The 20,652-nt window shown below is 36.5% G+C and overlaps 1 protein-coding gene across 2 annotated transcripts in view; it reads left to right on the forward strand.

Moving 5' to 3' along the window:
- LOC113509995 (tyrosine-protein phosphatase 69D) overlaps positions 1 to 20,652 on the forward strand; it is a 48,111-nt gene that overhangs the window by 15,439 nt on the left and 12,020 nt on the right. Inside the window, exons 10-25 of one of the 2 annotated variants that reach the window (XM_052897063.1) lie at positions 102 to 347; positions 1,241 to 1,371; positions 2,263 to 2,363; positions 3,231 to 3,358; positions 4,169 to 4,313; positions 4,655 to 4,840; positions 11,414 to 11,622; positions 13,587 to 13,690; positions 14,170 to 14,324; positions 15,086 to 15,277; positions 15,826 to 15,975; positions 17,259 to 17,436; positions 17,838 to 17,953; positions 19,242 to 19,373; positions 20,223 to 20,371; positions 20,469 to 20,604. In XM_052897063.1, the coding sequence (XP_052753023.1) occupies positions 102 to 347; positions 1,241 to 1,371; positions 2,263 to 2,363; positions 3,231 to 3,358; positions 4,169 to 4,313; positions 4,655 to 4,840; positions 11,414 to 11,622; positions 13,587 to 13,690; positions 14,170 to 14,324; positions 15,086 to 15,277; positions 15,826 to 15,975; positions 17,259 to 17,436; positions 17,838 to 17,953; positions 19,242 to 19,373; positions 20,223 to 20,371; positions 20,469 to 20,604 (2,458 nt within the window). The remainder of the gene's footprint in view (positions 1 to 101; positions 348 to 1,240; positions 1,372 to 2,262; positions 2,364 to 3,230; positions 3,359 to 4,168; positions 4,314 to 4,654; positions 4,841 to 11,413; positions 11,623 to 13,586; positions 13,691 to 14,169; positions 14,325 to 15,085; positions 15,278 to 15,825; positions 15,976 to 17,258; positions 17,437 to 17,837; positions 17,954 to 19,241; positions 19,374 to 20,222; positions 20,372 to 20,468; positions 20,605 to 20,652) is intronic. The other variant, XM_052897064.1, reaches the window with a different exon arrangement.

A 20,652-nucleotide genomic window follows, 5' to 3' on the forward strand; every position in this document is an offset into this window, starting at 1 on the left:
GTACTAACTTCACTTTTGATTCCTGTTTGTAAAATTATATAGCATATACACAGTAACTAGAACGTAGCATTCAACTGTTTAATTCCAAATATCAATTACAGTGAGAATTTTCCAAAAGATTCCGAAATAGTGATGGGCGACGATCGCTCAATAGATGACAGGGGGCATCCGTCGCTCGCAAACGAACAGTGCCGCCGCTGTCGGTACACACCACACCGTAACGAAGTGACCACAACCTCGACAACAGTGACCACGGCCGCGCCCACCACTACCGCCGACCCTCTGTTAGATGAGGACGATATCACTACGGAGACGCCGCTGACACGCCGGAGGAGAGACTCCGATGGGTAAGCACGTACAAATTAGTTTGCCAACTCTTACGTGAACCGTGTCATAGTAATTTGAAATCGCAGTTCCCGTGACGTATTTCCTTCATCCTATAACCTCGGATCTTTTAAACGCAGCGTGATAAAGCACTTAGTATCGTTGAGAGTAGAACATTCTCTTTTCGGTTGGTCATATTCGTGGACCATGTCATCTCTGCATTTACTGAGGATGGTTTGGTCAAATCTCATGCTACAATAAAAAAAGCTGTTATCTTAGATTAACCCTTTCCATTGCAAGCCTTTTTTTCTTTTTATTCCACCAGCTCCACGCTAAAATTGCGTTTTTTTAACTTTTAGGGGTTTTTTTGTATTTTGCCGAATTATTATAACAGTGCAATCGGTGACAGTTGTAGAAATCAGCGCTGTTGCCACGTTTCGTAGTAAGTGTGAGATGTCTTTATCAAAACTTGTAGTAAAAAATCCCACCTTTTTTTAAATTGTCCGCAAAAAGAAGTATTACACTATGTCGAGTGTCACTCGACAGTGGAGCTGGTGGAACAAAATCAATGTCGAGTTACACTCGACATTGGAGTGGAAATTGTTAAAGATGTATACATAGATTTGTAATCTGTAATTTAAAATTGTGTTCCACAAAGACCAAAATAAACTTTCAGGATCACTAGTATGAAAACCTCATACGATTTGGTCGTATAGTTTTTGCATGATGCCGAAACAAAGACGGACATACCTAATTAGTAAAAAAAAACTTTGTTTTGGCTATTAAGCTTATTAAATTTAATTTTTCTTAAATATCTCCTATATACAAACATTGTCGAGTCGAACAATTTTGTTATTTTAGTAATATTTAAAATTATGTAGTTTTTGGATAATAAAAAGTATCTATCTATCTACAGTGACTATAGCAAAGACGCCATAATGTCGGATAAGGTTGTCGACGATAACGACTATTCAGATATCGCCATTAAAGTGAAAGATGGACCCCTTAACTCCGCCTCCAATTACACCCTGTTTGTGGAACTTATCCGTAAGTACTTCGAAATAATGTGCGAAATAATAAATAAAATAAAATTTCATAGTAATTGTTTTTTTTTTTTTATACAACTTAGAATGGCAAACAAGCTGACGGCTCACCTGATGGAAAGTAGTAACCGTCGCCTATAGACATGAGCAGTACCATGAACATAACAGAGTATACTGTATCGCCCATGATATCCTCCATGCGTTGCCATTCCTGAGAAATCAGGTGTTATTTTTCTGTACCCTGTAAATTCACGCCATATCCCCTCTTCAAATCGAAACACAGCCATGCAAACACAACTGCTTTACGGTTGAAACACGAATGGGACAGAGGTATCCAAGCAAACGACTTTTGTACAAAGTCTCCTTCTGGTAATGGTTAATCTGTTAAAGGACTGTAAGGTAACAAACAAACACTTTCAAGTTTATAATTGCAATTCACACACCGTTACCGATCTTCCGTCAACTGTAGATCAGTGACGACTGAATCGCCGTGTAATGTTTGGGCTCGGTTTCGACCGAATAATTGATTTTTATATTGGATGATTGTTGCGGTAGATCGACGACCGCAGATCGGCCCAATGCGACGTTGGCTTTAGCTAACTGGCCCATTATCTATATGTAGCCTTAATGTATTAAATATTATTTAAAACATAAACATAATTTTATAAAATGATTTGATGTAAGGATTTGACATTAAGAATATTGTAATTCCAATATAATAAAACCATTTTAAATTTAATATTTGCTGCCCTATGGTGTGCTGCATGTTATGTACTTAGTCATATATGTAACACCTTATTCCACCATGTGACAAGCAAATAAATATGATTTGATTGTATTGTGAGCACGAGTAATGTGTATTGTGATATAATGTTGTTTGTGGGCGTGGTGGCAGCGCGCGCGCCGCTGGCCGCGCTGTACAGCGAGTACGTGCACGTGCTGCTGCCCGCGCCCGCGCCCGCGCCGCCCGCGCCCGCCTTGCAGCGTGCGCTGCAGGTATCACCTCGGCACCACGTATCGCACCTTCGGACACACAACGGCACAACTCCACTTTTGTGATTTTACACGGCAGCCATTTCAAGTTTTTTTTTTTTTTTTTACATTTAATATCGTGTTGTTCGCCAAATTCATCCAAAATGACAAAGACACTAATGCAGTTTAACGGCGAATAGCCCGTTTGTTTGACCAGAAAAAGAAATGTTTTTATGCTTCTTTTACATATTTAAATCATTTTGCTATTTTTTTTTTTTTTTTTGTATGTTATGCCCCTTGTCTTACCGAAGGTGCGATATACTCCACATATACTCTACACCGAGTACTGATACTGTCTTGAAGTAGGCGTTATTTTTATTATTTAACCCGTTAACTGTCCACTGCTGAATGTAAGCCTTCCCCATAAGGGGAGTTTTGCAGATTGGCACCCGCAGTTAGGCTCTAAGAGATGTTTTATTCCCATTTTTTTCTTTTTTTTTATGGGTGAAAATGGTATGGTATTTCTGCCTGCGTTAACGGGATAATCTGGCGGAGCACTAGTGGAGGGTGATAGATGACAATGAAAACAGGCCAGTTAGTCCATCATGATGAATTCATCAGGAATTAACCATGATAGTTTCCAGGGGGAACCGCGAGGAGGTGGACCTAATTGGGTATATTACTAGCAATGGGATTCTCAGTCTCCATTATTAACAATCCCTTTCCCCCGGTTTCATTCCCATTTTATGCTAGGGCACACAAGGCATTATTATAATTGATAATTAAAATTATTTAACAATAAGATGACATAAATGTAGACTTATATTTGTATAGTGAGTAGTAAGTGGGGAGCTGCGTGTGGACGTGTGTGATAGTGTGCGCGGTGTGCAGGTGAGCTGCGCGGCGGCGGCGCTGGTGCTGGCGGTGGCGGTGGGCTGGTGCGTGCTGCACTCGCGCCGCTCGCGCAAGCTGCCGCCGCACGCGCACCTCGAGATGAACTCGCTGCAGCGAGTCTACAGGTGCGCACACCACGTCGCTCACCGCTCGACACTCGACACTCGCGCTCGTATACGCACACGAATGCAACTGCACTCAATATACAATACGCAAACAAATCACGCACACGTACGTGAATGCGTCTAGTAATATATAGTTCTAGAAGCTGTAACTAAGATCCCATGCTGAATATATACCAAGTTGCATAACGGTTAATTGAAAACATTTTAATCAGTAAGCACCAAGAAGTTATATATATATATATATATATATATATATATAATCGAAATCATTAGCATATAAAGTTTAATATAAATGAAACTAAGCATTTTTCCCAAAAAAATACAAAGGTTCTAAAAACTCTATTTTCCCGAGGGAATCGAAACTACAAACACACACACTGTCACATGTACGTAGACGTTAATAATTTCTATAGTTTTAACAATCACGGATCAATCAATGGTATTTTTATATGAAGTATTTGGGGGGTAGTTTTACATAAGGCTAACGACTATTACATAACCTTGTATATGTCTTAATGGTCCTTGATGATCTAGTGGTTTAACACATTGTTTTACATTCCGATGACCGCGGTTTCAATGAGTACTTTATTCAACAAGTAATGGACCCCACACAATACAAACATTTTTGTTTCCTTGATAACCGTTGATATTGAGTCTGAGTATTCTCTATATATTATATGTATTTAGTATTTAAGTATTTATGTCTGTTGGCTAGTAACCATAGTACAAGCTCTGCTTAATTTAAGGCTAAATGGGGTTTTGTTTTATGCACTGACTATCGATGTATATTTTTATAATGTAATGTAAAAGGTATGTCGTGGAACACATCGGCGGTCGACAGCAGCTGGTAACAGCGGCCCCGCCCGACATGCCGCCCATCGCCAAGGAAGACCTCGCCGCTGCATACGCCGAGCGGCAGCTCGACTCAGACTACGGCTTCCAAAAGGAATTCGAGGTAAAGTCGTATACAGAGTAACTAATATGTTAGAGACCAAATATGATAAGCGTGGCATAATTATGTTCGTTTAATCCCACACAGATATATTCAACCCTGTATAGATATGTTCAACCCCATGTAAACATGTGGATATACTACACAATTAATCTGTATTTTGTGCGTGTGTGTATGTGTGCGTGCGTGCGTGGACGTGTTCAGGGTCATTATTTTATTTTTATACAAAATATATTTGTTATAATGCCCCCTACTCTATCGTTAATGTAACTATACTACTTACTAAAATGTATAATGTACTAACTAAATAACCAAGCTATAACCATGAAACGAAAATAACAAAGTTGTTACAGATGCTGCCCGAATGTTTCCCGGATCGTACAACCCACGCGTCGGAGGCCCGGGAGAACCAGTCAAAGAACCGATATCCGGATATAAAGGCCTACGACCAGACCCGGGTGAAGCTCTCGCAAATTGATAGCATCACCGGATCGGACTACATCAACGCCAATTACGTCATGGGTTACAGGGTGAGTAAAATTTAAGTTTGTAAAGTCTATACAAAAGAATATCCGGGTTTTGATATTATAAATATAAATAAACTGTTAAAATTAAGACTTATATACTTTCACATATAGCACTTTTTTGCTCACTATATAGCAGTATTACACAAATGTTTTTAAGCGTGGGCTAAACTAACCTTACAACTGGATTGCAGTGACAACAATATTAAACGATAATCATTGCATTAGCACCGATAGAGTTCCAATATCACTGCGACATTTTCATCGACTATTCAAAAAGGATTGAATTCATTGGCGTATTTAGGATTAGCGTATATTTTAGAGGAAGCGTGGCTTAAAATAAGGTGCCTGTGTAATCTAAGACATGTCTTTGCGAAGTTTCGCTTGCGTCCTGATGTAGGCAAAAACCACTAGTCCCTCTACCAAAATACACTCAAAATTGAATTAGTGTTAGATATTTCTGCCACTTATACATATGCTATTTATTTTTATAATTCTATTTCAACCTTAGACGTGGATTTTCATTATTATATAAATATTTTATCTAAATTAATTCCAGTAACGACGTAGATTCGCCTTCTGCTCCATTAAATTCTAATATGCTCGGTGAAATATGTTTGAATATTCTACCACAACTACAACATTTGTTAAATGACTCTGACTACCTTATTCAATGATTATAGTCGTGAGCTTTAATTTTTAACACCATATTACTAATAACATCTCGATTCCGCCACGTAACCGTCGCGATATTAGCGTACTCACAGTTATTATTTAAATATAATAATTTTATTTCACTCTGCTACCGTTAGTATATGTATTACTGTCACAAGTATTCACAGTATTGCGACAACATTGTTCAATTAACGCTATCGTTAAAAAACACTTTTCTAATACGCCCTGTACATATAATATATAGGAGTCAAACTCTGTCTAATCATCTATGTTCTCTCTCCTTCTAACCCAGTAATGTTGTCCTCTTCACACTCGATTTGTATAGATTCGCGATGTTAAATTTACTATCCCAGTCGCACCGTTTTGCTTTCACTCTCGTATCTTATTTACTGCAAATTAGAAACAGCTATTTCTACGTACGAAGTTGGACTCCTATAAACTATTTGTTTTTTTCTTCTATTGTTCACGCTATTCCTTATGGGGTATACAGATTACTAGGAATCATTTTGGCTTTGCTCAGTTAGGTAATAACGTTGCTTTAAAAATTATGATCACCGTATGAAACATTCATACAATAGGTACTACTAAATGTGTATTAGAACAGTGTCTGTACATATCTTACGCGTTCATGCATTTTTTTTTTTTTTTTATTAATTGGAACCATGTCACTTGTATATAAACCAGTCTGCAGTCCGATTCAGTAATGTAACTCGTCTGGTATATAATTGTAGACACTGGTGGTGAGTACAATCGGAATATGTTTGTGCTTCATTTCATTATACCATTCAAATGCACGTACACCTAGGTAGCATACGTAATTTAAAAGTAAAGCACTTAAAAAATATTTTTATCTTTTATCTAGTATCTGTAATACAAGCTGTGATTGAAAGGCGCTACCATCCATGCATATATATCCATTATACCTTGGATTGCCTTGCATTTTTCCATTTATTTGGGGCAACGCAGTATATCTAATTACATTTATTTCATTTTTCAGTGTTTACTATTGAGCAAATTGAAATGAACAAATTTACACAAAATGTTATTTTACATTGATGATGATGATTGTGAAATACAATCAAATTATTTATACATATAATTAGTATCCTATTATTTATATAATAGAATAATAATTATAATAATATATAATACACTCCTCGCAAAAATTAAGGGAACATAAAAATTTTTGAAATTTTTGGGTGATTTTCAACAGGCTGTATTTCAGTGAAAAATAATTACAGGAAATTTAAAAAAAAGGGTTTTGAATTGAAAACTCTAGTTTTCAGATTTTTTGGTAAAAAAATTTTTGAATGCAATTCTTAAACAAAGCTGAAAATAATTTTTTCTAAATTTTCTAGGTTTTGTTTTTCACTCTATGGGCATGGAAAAATTTTTTCGAGCTTCCATTGTATAGGTCTCTTAGCATGTTTATTCAGCTTCAAAAATCGCTTTGGATGGCTCAATTACGACCATTTGTCTCCGAGATATCGAACTTTGAATGCAAAAGCATCCTTTTCCATTCAACTGCTAATTCTCTGGAACTACTGGTCGCATAGCAAGCGGGCGCCGAGTTTCTTTATCTGCATAAAATTTCCAATTAAGCACAGTTAAGAGTTAGTGAAGAAAAAATTTTTTTCCACCTCTAACATTGAATTAAAAAAAGTGGAAAAAAGTGACTTTTTCTCCTTTTTTTTTATCTTCGCTAATATGGGCGGGAAAGCTAAGGTTTGAGGAAAATTTTACAGTCTATTGTTCCTTAAAGAACCCCCTAAATCCCTGGAGCGATCGGTTCAACGGTTTTTCCCGGACCAATTGATTGAAATTTTGGAAAAAATAAGGGAACAATGTTTTTGTCCCTTAAACTCACCCTAATCCATTCAAAAATCAATAATTTCATTTGTTTTTCACTTTTTACTCAATTTTTTGTTTTTTAAAAATTCATTATCAAAAAAAAAATCGATAAAAATCAAGAAAATTTTTATGAAAAAATTTTTTTTGAAAAGTCGAAAAAAGTTTACAAAAAATTTTTTTTTCGTTTTTAAGGAAATCAAAGTTTTTGACAAAAACTTTGATTGATGATCGATTTACCGCCGGCATTAGCGTTACCCAAAGCATACCACGTGGAGGTTGCACGGTCGGATTTACGCTTCTTTTGTGCTTACGCACGTGTTTATGATATGGGATTCTTCAGAAAAAATGAGACCCTGTGGTTCGTCAGCTCCGCAGTATTTCGTGACTCCGAACTCATTTTCTGAAGAGTGTGTGTGTTAGTGTTGTGTAAGTAATTTTTAGAAGAAATGAGACCCCGTGGTTCGTCAGCTCCGCAGTATTTAATGACTCCAAACTCATTTTCTAAAGTGTGTGTGTGTGTGTGTTTCTCCACGTGGTATGCTTTGGGTAACGCTAATGCCGGCGGTAAATCGATCATCAATCAAAGTTTTTGTCAAAAACTTTGATTTCCTTAAAAACGAAAAAAAAATTTTTTGTAAACTTTTTTCGACTTTTCAAAAAAAATTTTTTCTTAAAAATTTTCTTGATTTTTATCGATTATTTTTTGATAATGAATTTTTAAAAAACAAAAAATTGAGTAAAAGGTGAAAAACAAATGAAATTATTGATTTTTGAATGGATTAGGGTGAGTTTAAGGGACAAAAACCTTGTTCCCTTATTTTTTCCAAAATTTCAATCAATTGGTCCGGGAAAACCGTTGAACCGATCGCTCCAGGGATTTAGGGGGTCTTTAAGGAACAATAGACTGTAAAATTTTCCTCAAACCTTAGCTTTCCCGCCCATATTAGCGAAGATACAGCCAAGTAACCAAAAAAGGAGAAAAAGTCACTTTTTTCCACTTTTTTAATTCAATGTTAGAGGTGGAAAAAATTTTTTTCTTCACTAACTCTTGACTGTGCTTAATTGGAAATTTTATGCAGATAAAGAAACTCGGCGTAAATTGCTGTGCGACCAGTAGTTCCAGAGATATTAGCAGTTGAATGGAAAAGGATGCTTTTGCATTCAAAGTTCGATATCTCGGAGACAAATGGTCGTAATTGAGCCATCCAAAGCGATTTTTGAAGCTGAATAAACATGCTAAGAGACCTATACAATGGAGTAGCTCGAAAAAATTTTATGCCCATAGAGTGAAAAACAAAACCTAGAAAATTTAGAAAAAATTTATTTTAGCTTTGTTTAAGAATTATGGAAACCGGAGCTCAAAAAATTTTTTTACCAAAAAATCTGAAAACTAGAGTTTTCAAGCTTCAAAACCTTTTTTTTAAATTTCCTGTACGATTATTTTTCACTGAAATACAGCCTGTTGAAAATCACCCAAAAATTTCAAAAATTTTTATGTTCCCTTAATTTTTGCGAGGAGTGTAGAAGGACAATCCTATAAATATTTTAAATTAATTTATATTTAATTTAAAATTTAATATTGTATAAATATAAAATATTCATTTTTTTTAATGTTCTCACCTATAGATTGGAAGATATTGCTTATTCTTTATTCTTTGTTGTACACAAAAAGTAACTGTATCAAAAAACAAACATAATAGTGCACAAAGGCGAGCTTATCTCTAAAAGAGATTTCTCTTATATGAAATAAACTGACAGTTTATTAGTATGCCATGTACACATATACATGTGTACCAATCTATTTAAATGTTATAGTTAAAAATAAATTAATTAAACGTCTCTACAATTGAAAACAACGGTAAGTATAAATAAATGAATAAAAATTTACATCAGTAAATAAGTTTAAATAGATATATATTATAAATAATACACAAATATTATAAGTTTAATAATAATGCTTTTATCACTTTTTATTAAAATTTATGGTTTATTGTTTTTCGATGGATGTTTATTCCTCAATATGTGACTCTTTAACATAATAATAATTATATAAAAGCTTTATATATTTTAGCAGCTAATTAGGGTCATTTCTATCTATCTATCCTATTTAAGAGCTGCGCTCTTGTCGGTAGAGCTTTTGCCACTCACTACGATTTTCAGCGAGTCTCTTCACCTCTTGATTTTTGACATGAAGTAATTATTTTTTTGCCCCCTATTCAATAATATTCTATGTAATAAAAATTTTATTAGCATTTATAAATAAGGAATTTAAATTAACGACGATTTTTATAGTTGTTTTGTCTGTTTTTAATTCACATTTTGTATGTTAATATGTTTTTTTAGTTGGTTTTTACTGTGTCAATGTCTAACATCAGTTTGTTTGTCCTTTGCTTGCTAAGGACCCTTCGGAAACTAATCAGGTATTGCATGTATACATTGCCAAAGTGACAAGAGCGTTTATACCGAAATTTGCCTACTTTTTTAACCGACTTCTAAAAAAGAGGGGGTTCTTAATTTAGTTGAATTTTTTGTTGGTTACCTCATAACTTATAGCCTCATAATTATTTTTTTAAATTGATTCATTTATTCTGGTGAAACCTTATAGCACAGTAAAAATAGATCGAAAATGAAATTAATTACAGCATACTTGAAACTTGAGATGGTTATTTATTGGTTTACCATAAGATTCAAGTCTCAAAAATTGATGTCGAAAGGGTGTTTAAAAATAATATAATCGGGCTATTAATGTACAATTCTTCAAAAAGTTGCTGTAGAGAGGAAACTCCTCTATTTCTATTCTATCTATATCTATCTAATTGCACTGTAGACGAATATTTTAATATTCAGTTCCAAAAATTCAATAATAGTTTAATAAAAATCTTGTATTATGTTTCAATTCACTACGGGGCACTTAATTTTTTTTACAAATATTAATATATTTTTAAAATTAATGTAAAGACTTCGGTATCAATGGTCTTGTATGTGTCATACATTTATACATTATTCTATTTATACATTTATTATGGCGTTAACTTGCATGTTTTCCTTATATATAATTAAATGTATATCTGTAATGTACCATATAAACTATATAAAAGGAGACAAATTACTTGCCACGAGATTAATATATCGCATGAAAGCTTCGGGTTGGTATACTTATTTACAACTGTGGTTTATTTCAATAGGCCTTAATGTAATTGTAAACAAAATATAATCAACTTTGCCATAAAACAGTTTCAGTAAACTGTTTTATGGCCAAATTGATTAACTAATTTATGGCCAAGTTGATTGGCTATGAAGACGTCGAATAGTTACAGTCAGCAGCAGTAAGGCAATTTCAATTGCAGATTCAAACTCAATCACAGAGGTGTTAAGTTGTTTTATAAATTATTTTGATCAGTGATTTATGGTATACAGTAACGTTCAGAAATGTTTGTAGTTTTGTGTAGAAACGTCTGTTGCTGACTTTATAATCTAAAATTGAATAATTGATTAAATTTTTCTATTTGTCTATGATAATTTTAACAAAGTACGATTAGCTTTTTATTAAGTTTACTAGAATCAGACTATTTATAGGTAGTAAAGTATATAAAAATCAAATTATTACATTCTATTGAATTCGTGAATCATAGCGAATCAATAAAACTGGAGAACATATTTCTTTCATCCAAATAAAAGGAATAATGAAATAGATTTATTGACAAGTTCAATCGAATATAAGGATTAATTATTTGGTTTCATAATAACAAAAAAGGGAACTGAACTCTTATTCCTCATTAAAGTAAACAGAACAATTGAATATCTTTTATAATTCTGCGATTAGAAAATATTTTTTAGAATCCAAAAATTCTTCACTTCTAACACCATATCTTCTCTAAACTTAGAATTGGTTTTAATAATTCTTTTCCTAAATGATTAGATTAAAATTGATAAGAATTTAGCCCAGTGTATCTCTTACTAATTCAGGTAATAAGTTTTTTTTTTTAGAAAAAAAAAGTTAATTATTAAATTCCGCTCGATAAAGTTTAAAGTTCCCCATTTTCCGTTATATAGGAACGCAAGCAGTTTATTTGCGCGCAAGGCCCTACGGACACTACCGTGAATGACTTCTGGCGGATGATATGGGAGCACGGATTGGAGCTGATCGTGATGCTGACCAATCTCGAGGAGTACTCCAAGGTCAAGTGTAGCAAGTACTGGCCGGAGGAGCGAGGCACCAAGAACTTTGGCAACATAACTGTACAGCACGTGGGCGAGAAACGGTTGGTATTTATTTTTTTTATCTTTAACCTTTTCACCAAATACCTTTGCAGCAAATTAACTGGGAACTTAAAAAAAGTACAATATAAATATTATACTTCTTTTTCAACCGATTTCAAAAAGGAAAGATGTTCTCAATTCGGATATATTTTTCTGCATGTAACATATTTTTGCTGCAATACCTGCATTATTTAAATAAGATTAACTTTTTGATTTCTTTTTTTTTTATTTGAAAGGGATATACTTACACATTGGTCCTATATAAATTTTATCGAAATAAATTCAATAATTTAGTTTTTAAATCAAAATAACTGGTTTGACTGTAATAGAAGTCGAGTTTTTGTAGGACAAAATTTTGAATTATTATAACAAATAGAAGACTGTACAAAATTCGTCTGCTCGGGTACTTCTGTTTCTGCCTGGTAATAGCTGCGCTTGCATGGCCTTGTTACAGTATGACAGATGGGATATGACAGTGAAATTACAGAGTATGGAGGCATAAAATTACAGTGCTTAGAAATGGTAATGTGTAAGAGTTACATAGTTATTCGTTTGTTTACATACATTTCTATTAAAATGTATAGAAACAGACCATTCAGATGTTCATTCATTCGATGTTGTAATTCCATTTTCACAAAGCTTACAGGAATCTATTATTAATTTAATTGCTAATACACACATACAAAAAAATACACACATGGCATTATTTGTGATGAGGTGGTGTCTATTTGTGCCTAAATTTACATATGCTATGAGAAGTTCAATGCTTTGGAGGTTTCCAGAACAATTGATGAAACTAGATATGATATTAAAGGAAACTCTAATCAAAATTCTAAATTGTCAGTTGGTTGATGATGCTTGGAATCAAGCCACATTACCAGTGCGTCATGGAGGATTAGGCGTAAGAAAAGTTTCATCTGTTGCTCTTCCGGCATTTTTGGCGTCAGTCCATGCTTCAAACCCTCTTTGCGGAAAAATCATTAACCCTAGTTCGGGTTCCGTAGAGATTTGGGGAGTGGGCGGGGCTGTGAATGCTTGGCAGTTGCAATGTCCTTCATCTGATATGCCTAATATATGTCACTCACAAAGGCAGTGGGATGAACCACTCTGTATTAAAACACAGCAGAACCTTGTAACCCATTGAGAATCCGCTGAAACTCGTGTCCGTCTTCAAGCAGTAGCTGAAAGGGAATCGGGATATTGGTTGCAGGCATTCCCGTCAACTAATACTGGAACGCTTCTCGACGATTGCTCCTTTACATTATTAATAGGTTTGCGGTTGGGTGTAAAAATAGTTCAGCCCCATCGTTGTAGCTGTGGAGCCTCAGTTGAAGAGCTGGGATACCATGGTCTGTCCTGTGTGAGAAGTGCAGGTCGAATACCTCGCCATGCCATGATCAATAACATTATTCATAGGGCACTTGTGATGACACAAATACCAGCGATTTTGGAACCAAATGGCATTTTCCGTGAGGATGGGAAATGACCTGATGGCGTAACTTTGGTTCCTTGGAAAATGGGGAAATGCTTGGTGTGGGATGCGACATGTGTAGACACGTTAGCTCCAAGCCATTTATCTAAATCGTCCTCTTGTTCGGGTGCTGCGGCGGTGACAGCGGAAGCAATAAAGAGGCGTAAATACTCACATCTGGAGGGGTCTTATTGTTTTCTGCCATTTGCTGTAGAGACGATGGGCCCGTGGGGCCCAGATGCAAAGAATTTTTATCGGACGATCGCAGCGCGCCTCATCGAGGTTACTGGTAGCTTAGCTACTTTGCCCAAAAGTTTGGCAATCCAAAGAGGTAATGCTGCCAGTATCTTGGGTACGCTGCCTCGGTGTGGTGCGTTGGGAGATTACTTTTAATTGTTATTAGTATTTAAGGAATTTTGTAAAAAAAAAAAAAAGAATTATATTTGTATTAGATTTGAACAAAAATAAATTGCTAATTAATGCTTTAAATTTCAGATATTCAGATTATATAGTCAGAGAGCTGAGGATTACAAAACAACCAACCAACGCAGATGGACAGCCAATAGTTGAAAACAACGGAATAGCTAAAAGAAATGGAGGTATGAGCTAAATATAACAAAACATATTGATATTACAAAGCATTTATATTGATAACACTATATTTTTTAAATTATTAGATTAATAATATTTATTACATTAATAGTAATTAGTATCTAATTATGGTAATTAAAAAAAAAAATGTCAGCAAAAAAGTCACTTTTGCCCTTCATCTTGAGATATTTAAAATTGTGGTATTATCGATATAATAGTATAGTCCTCTCCTCAATCTCAAATATGAATAGCTTCTGGTCCTTCGGAGTCGGATTTGAAACAACGACCAATGGATTATCAAAAACATGTCTGATTTGTACTGTTATAACTTTGAATGAGTGAACTGTCAGTTATATAGGCATATGATAATGAAGATGGTGGGCATAGAAAAGAGATGCCATGAATTAGTATGAATGAATAATAAACAACATGTATTTTGATGTAAACGAATGGTAATAATATGAGTATGTGCGTATGTGTCCTGTAGATTGCGGCGGCGGCGGCGAGGCAGCAGATGGCAGCAGGCCGACGACGCCGCGCGATTCCAAGGAAGAGTCCCGCTGCGTGCGTCAGTACCACTTCCTCATGTGGAAAGACTTCGCCGCGCCCGAGTACCCGCACTCTATACTCAAGTTCATCAAGGTCAGTAGCCAGGCGGCTCTTTGGTTTATGCGCTTACTAATTGATATAGACTGAATTTGATAATGAACATTTATTTCTCACATTACAGCTGTCTAGACTAATGCTAAATTGCTTTCCATTTGACACAAAACTGTCTTTTACTCTAAAGTTTATCTTTGTGCAGACTCCGTCTTCTAAATTCAAATATTCTTCAATCTAATCTGTTTTAATAACATTTAAGGAAAATATAAAGAAACAAATAATTGACCCAACCATAATACAGTCTTCTGATGTACAGTAGTAGAAAAACAAATCTATTAATAAAGGGTCCTCTTACCAGAGGGAGACTTTGTACAAAAAGCCGATTGCTTGGGTACCTCTGTCCCATTCGTGTTTCTACCGTGAAGCAGTTGTTTTTGCATGGCTGTGTTTCGGTTTGAAGAGTTGGATATGGCGTGAATTTACAGGGTACAGAATTTGTGTTTCTCAGAAATGGCAATGCATGGGAGGTATCATGGGCAAAGCAGTATACTCTATTATGTCCATGGTACTGCTTATGTCTATAAGCGACGGTTACCACTTTCCATCAGGTGGGTCGTCAGCTTGTTTGCCATTCTAAGTTGTATAAAAAAAAGAATGTTTCTTTTTTTAAAACTTTATTACTAATTCCATTTAGTAATTGTATTCCTGTGATAATTTCTACTAAATTTGGCTACAATACTCAATAATGAAAAATTATTATGTATTGTAATCAAAATATACATTATATGTTGTTGGTGCAGCGCGTGAACGAAGCGTGGTCGTGGATGGTGGGGCGGGCCGTGGTGGTGCACTGTTCGGCCGGCGTGGGCCGCACCGGCACGCTGGTGGCGCTCGATTGCCTGCTCGACCAACTACGGGCCACCGGACACGCCGCAGTCTTCAACACCGTGGCCGAGCTGCGTCGCCAGCGGAACTTCCTCGTACAGTCGCTGGTGAGTGTCGCTGTACTCCTGTTTTCGCTCTGTACTGGTGTGGTGTAAGTCATGCTAGTAGTTTACGACTCGACAGCTAGAATATATATATATATATATATATATATATATATATATATATATATATATATATATATATATATATATATATATATATATATATATATATATAGCTTATATAACTACTTATAATACAATTAACCCTTTTAGTGCCATTGATTTTTACTCATATCTACTTAAAAATGCTAAAGAAATCTTTGTCGTGTTGATGTCATTTACCATTGTCGCTAAAAAAACTGTATCTCCTCCAAAAATTATTCAATTTTAATATTTTTTTTTACAGCTAGCTAAACAGCGTCTGATTTCACGAGCGCTATGACGCTCGTGGCACTTTTAGTTGCAATGCGCACGTTAGGTTAACAACGGATATAATAATAAAAATATTGTATAAATTAAACTCTATTTTCTGGCCAGAATTGTAGAATTTTCTTACTATATATTTATTTGTTTACGTAATACTTACCCACTGTTTGTACGATGGCGTACAGAAGCAGTACGTGTTCGTGTACCGCGCGCTGGTGGAGTACGCGCAGTACGGCGACACGGAGATCCCCGCGTCGCGGCTCAAGAGCGCCATCGACCGCCTGCGGAACACGCCCGAGGGCGCCGACAAGTGCCTCATGGAGATCGAGTTCGAGGTATGCCGCGCACACCCTGATACTGATGAAATTTTATTCATTCTTGTATATTATATATAATTATATTAAGTATATTCACTGCTGTACTACCTTAACCTGTAGACTGTAACGGTCGTGACAATCAAATTAACATCTCCTTATTTATTTATTATTTAATTTATTTATTTAACTTATTTATTAAAGTCGATTGCTTGGGTACCTCTGTCCTATTCGTGTTTCAACCGTGAAGCAGTTGTGTTTGCATGGCTGTGTTTCGATTTGAAGGGTGGGATATGGCATGAATTTACTGTGTACAGAGGAATAACACCTGAGTCCTCAGGAATGGCAACACATGGGGGGTATCATGGGCGAAACAGTATACTCTGTTATGTCCATGGTACTGTTCATATCTATAGGCGATGGTTACCACTTTTCATCAGATGGGCCGTCAGCTTGTTTGCCATTCTAAGTTGTATAAAAAAAAAATTAACGTCAGCATAATGTGATTTTATTCATATTACACAAGGTTTTGATTTTTTGGTTTTACGGCTGTCTGTCTTATGGCAACAGTTGTTTGGAATACCTTGTTGGGAATACCTTTATTGGTGGTATCTGTCACATGAAGTATGAAGAAGAAGTTGTATGAAAAAAGGAAATGTTGGAGTGAGTTAAGAAAGTTGATAAAAAATTCATTGGATTTATGGGGAAAAGAGAAAAGGGGATCACTTTATTTGCGGAGGGGATACTCAATACATGGCAATGTGATTGACATTAAAAACTGTTAATTTTAATTTCTGACTACCCTCCGGGAAAGAAAAACAGGTAACAAATCAATTCGAATGACGGTGGTAAGCTCGCTTCCTGCCCCGATATATTCTAATCTGCTCAACAAAATGTAGCCGTATCTATTATTGCGATTACTACAATGACAACAGTAATGGTAGGCGATAAACTTTGCCTATAGACATGAATAATAATGTGGCTCTCATTGATCACACTCCAACACTTCTTTTCATTTAAGAGTTTCCTCTTGTCGGTGCAACTAATTCATGCATCTTCTTCCAGCCATCTCTATCCCAGGCCATGTCCTTTATCTCTCTATACGACATGACACCTAGTGTTACTCCATCACTTATGGTATTCTTAATACTCTGTTACTCAAAGACTAAGTTACTGTGCCTCCGTACGTTGTAATTTCACTGTCATATCCTACAAGTCAAAACGAGTTGCTTCGCGGCAAAGACACGATTGAGGAAGGTACCCATGCTAGCAAATTTCGTTCAAAGCGGTCGTGTGGTTTCCAGAAAATGATAAACAGCCCGATAGCGGAGCCGGTGAAGTCGTGCGCGGCGGGCGCGGCGGAGGAGCTGCGCGCGCGCAACCGCAGCGGCGACTGCCTGCCCTACGACCGCAACCGCGTCATCCTCGCGCCGCTGCCCGCGCGCGACTACTCCACCTACATCAACGCCTCCTTCATCGAAGGTACCTCTCTAGCTTACTCGTATCACACTTTCACCAACTCTTTCTTCCTAGTCTAAGCCCAGCGCCACATCAGACCGATCTTCAGTTGCCGATCATCCGCAATAGAATTTTTATAGGTTACCCGCGGAAAATCAATTATTAAATCGCCGTGAAGCCACAAAACGTTTGCGTCCATAGTCTATTTGGTCGTTCGAGCACCATTGATCCTTCGGCGGGAAATCGGCAACGTTGCATTGCATTGAATATGGTGTAACTAACATGTTTACACAGCAATGCGTTCAAGTAATCCATCAAAACATGTTAAAGGCTTTAAACTTACTAATTGTTACACAATGATGATAATTTATACTTGAAGTCAGTCACACAGACGGTTCTCCTCTAACTGTTGTATTACATTACAGCATACGACAACTCAGAAGGGTTCATCATCACGCAAGACCCACTGCCTGCCACCATCATGGATTTCTGGCGAATGGTCTCCGAGCATAATGTCTCCACGATTGTAATGCTTAGCGAGGTATGTAGTACCATAATATCTTGCTACCTACAAATTCATATAGAGGTATGCTTTTATGAATTTATTGTTTGCACCTTAATTCTGAGGATTGGCAACACATAAAGGGTAACGTAGGCAACACAGTGTATTCTGTTATGTTCATGGTACTATTCATATGCTATAGACGTTTCTTACCACTTTCCATCATGGGGGGACCGTCAGCTTGTTTGCCATTCTAAAATGCATAAAATACAATTCAGTCACATTAATTTATAATAATTCACAATAATTAAAAACATAAAGTTTAAACTGAAAGCTCATTTACTTGCTAACCAACCTTGCTAAAACAGCAGAATATTAATGTAAACATTGACATTTGAGAACGAAATGTAAAGTATCACACACAAGCCCAAGAGGTTTAAGTGGTACTAAAAATCCATTTTTTTTTAATGTAGTTATGCATGCTATTTAAATAAAAAAAAAATCTACTACTTCCTATGCCATCTTTGTTATGTACTCTATAAGAAATCTATTTTAGAGATAAGTTCAGCTTTGCTTATGTGTAATAGTTTTGCATTCATTACTTTCTTGCTTAATAATAATTTTAATATTGTACTGTTTTTTTTTTTTATTGGGAATTTTATTTATTTATTTATTTAATTCTTTATTGCACCATAAATAAAAATATACAATGACAAGTGAATAATTCAAGTGAAATACAGTAACATAAATACATATTGAAATATACACATAAAGGTACAAAAGGCGGTCTTGTCGCTAGGGCAATCTCTTACAGACAACCTTTGGTTGAAGGTGGCGCAAGAGTGAATTAATAGTTTTTCGTGCATAAAATACAAAAACCTGTAATGCACAAAAATATCAAATACATATAATTTATTAAACTACTTACTATAACAACATACATACAAAATACATAAACATACACATATAAATACATACATAGCACACACAAGGAAATATGACAAATCTAGTCCAAAAATTACAAATGAATGGAAAAGAGTAACTACAGTGAAAGAAAATGTAATTTGACTTGTCCTTTAAACGAAGCCAAGGATGTAGAATGGAGGGAATGTAGAAGTACATATATATGAAAACAAGGTAATGTTTGTCAAGTGTATTGAAAAATGTATGTGAACAAGATAACGTTTATCAGTTGTGTATGGCAGCAAGATATTTTTTTTTTTTTGTATATTAACATATTTAGAAATGCAAAGTAATAATTGTTGATTTTACGGAAGTATGTATGTAAACATAATCTCATTATAACTGATATGTTGGTATCGTGTAGCTTGGCGAGGGCAAGTGTCCGCGGTACTGGGAGGACGGCACAGCGCAGTACGAACACATCTCGGTGCAGTACGAGGAGAGCGAGTCCTGTCCCTACTACACGCGGCGCCAGTTCCGTGTCACCAATAACAAGGTAATAGACTGAAATTTATATTAATGTGGTTTCTAACTAATACGCTCCGTGTGCTTTATTATCTTTTCCTTTCCCGTGGACGACTTAGGGAATTTAATGCTCGACGATTTGGGCAGCAGTGTCTCTCTTAAAACATCACCAAATCTTAACTGCGGTTGCGAAGTATGACAGCCACTGACAAACCCCTTTTAATAACCCTTAAGGGGGAAGGGATTGTTAGTGATGGAGACTAAAAATCCCATTGCTAGCAATACACCCAACCAGGTCGACCTCCTCGCGGTTCCCCTCGAAATTATCATGGTTAATTCCTGATGAATTCATCATGATGGCTAATTGGCTTCGCCAGCGTATCCCGTTAGCGCAGGCGGGATTACCATACCATTTTCACCCATAAAAAAAAATCCCTCTTAATACAAGAGGCCTATGTTTAGCAGTGGACAGTTAATGGCAATTACAATAATAATAAAAAAATGTTTATTTATTTATTTATTTGCACCAAGTAAAAAGAGAAATAACAAATACAGTAAATATTAATGAAAGGTGATATAAAAGGCGGCCTTATCGCTAAGCAATTTCTTCCAGACAACCTTTGGGTAGATATATATATATATATATGAGTTGCGTCTACTTTTGCGCTCTAGATAAAATGAATGACAGCTACTTTATATAATTCAATGACTGCGTTAACTTGCAGTGAATTAATTTCTAAAAGTTGCCAAGTGGGTAAATGCGTCGTTCTGTCACATTTGCTCTATTAAGACCAGCAGATTGGAACTTGTTTGAGTATATGAAATGGAAGCAATATGACCTTGACGCCTAATTATGAATTGTACTCATATGTTCCCACAGAGCGGCGACACGTCGAGCGTGCGGCAGCTGCAATACCAGGGCTGGCCGACGGCGCCGGGCCACGTGCCCGAGGTGACGCGCGGGCTGGCCGAGCTGGCCGACGCGGCCGCGGCCGCCGACGGCCGGCCGCCCATGCTCGTGCACTGCCAGTGAGTATCAGTACGTGTATAGACACGTGTAGATACGTGATGGCAGGCCGCGGGTGGCGTAGCGGGTATAAGAGCGTGTGTGTGTGTGCGTGCGCAGGCTGGGCACGGAGCGGTCGGCGCTGTTCGTGGCGCTGTGCGTGCTGATCCGGCAGCTGCGCGTCGAGCGCCGCCTCGACGTCAACTGCGTCGCCAGGAAGGTGCGCTCGCAGCGCGCGCGCACCATCAACACCTTCGTGAGTACCGCCACCACCACCACCAACACCACCACCACCACCACCACC

Source organism: Galleria mellonella, unplaced genomic scaffold, assembly GCF_026898425.1.
Source record: "Galleria mellonella isolate WM207_F2 unplaced genomic scaffold, CSIRO_AGI_GalMel_v1 utg352, whole genome shotgun sequence".
NCBI classification, from domain to species: domain Eukaryota; kingdom Metazoa; phylum Arthropoda; class Insecta; order Lepidoptera; family Pyralidae; genus Galleria; species Galleria mellonella.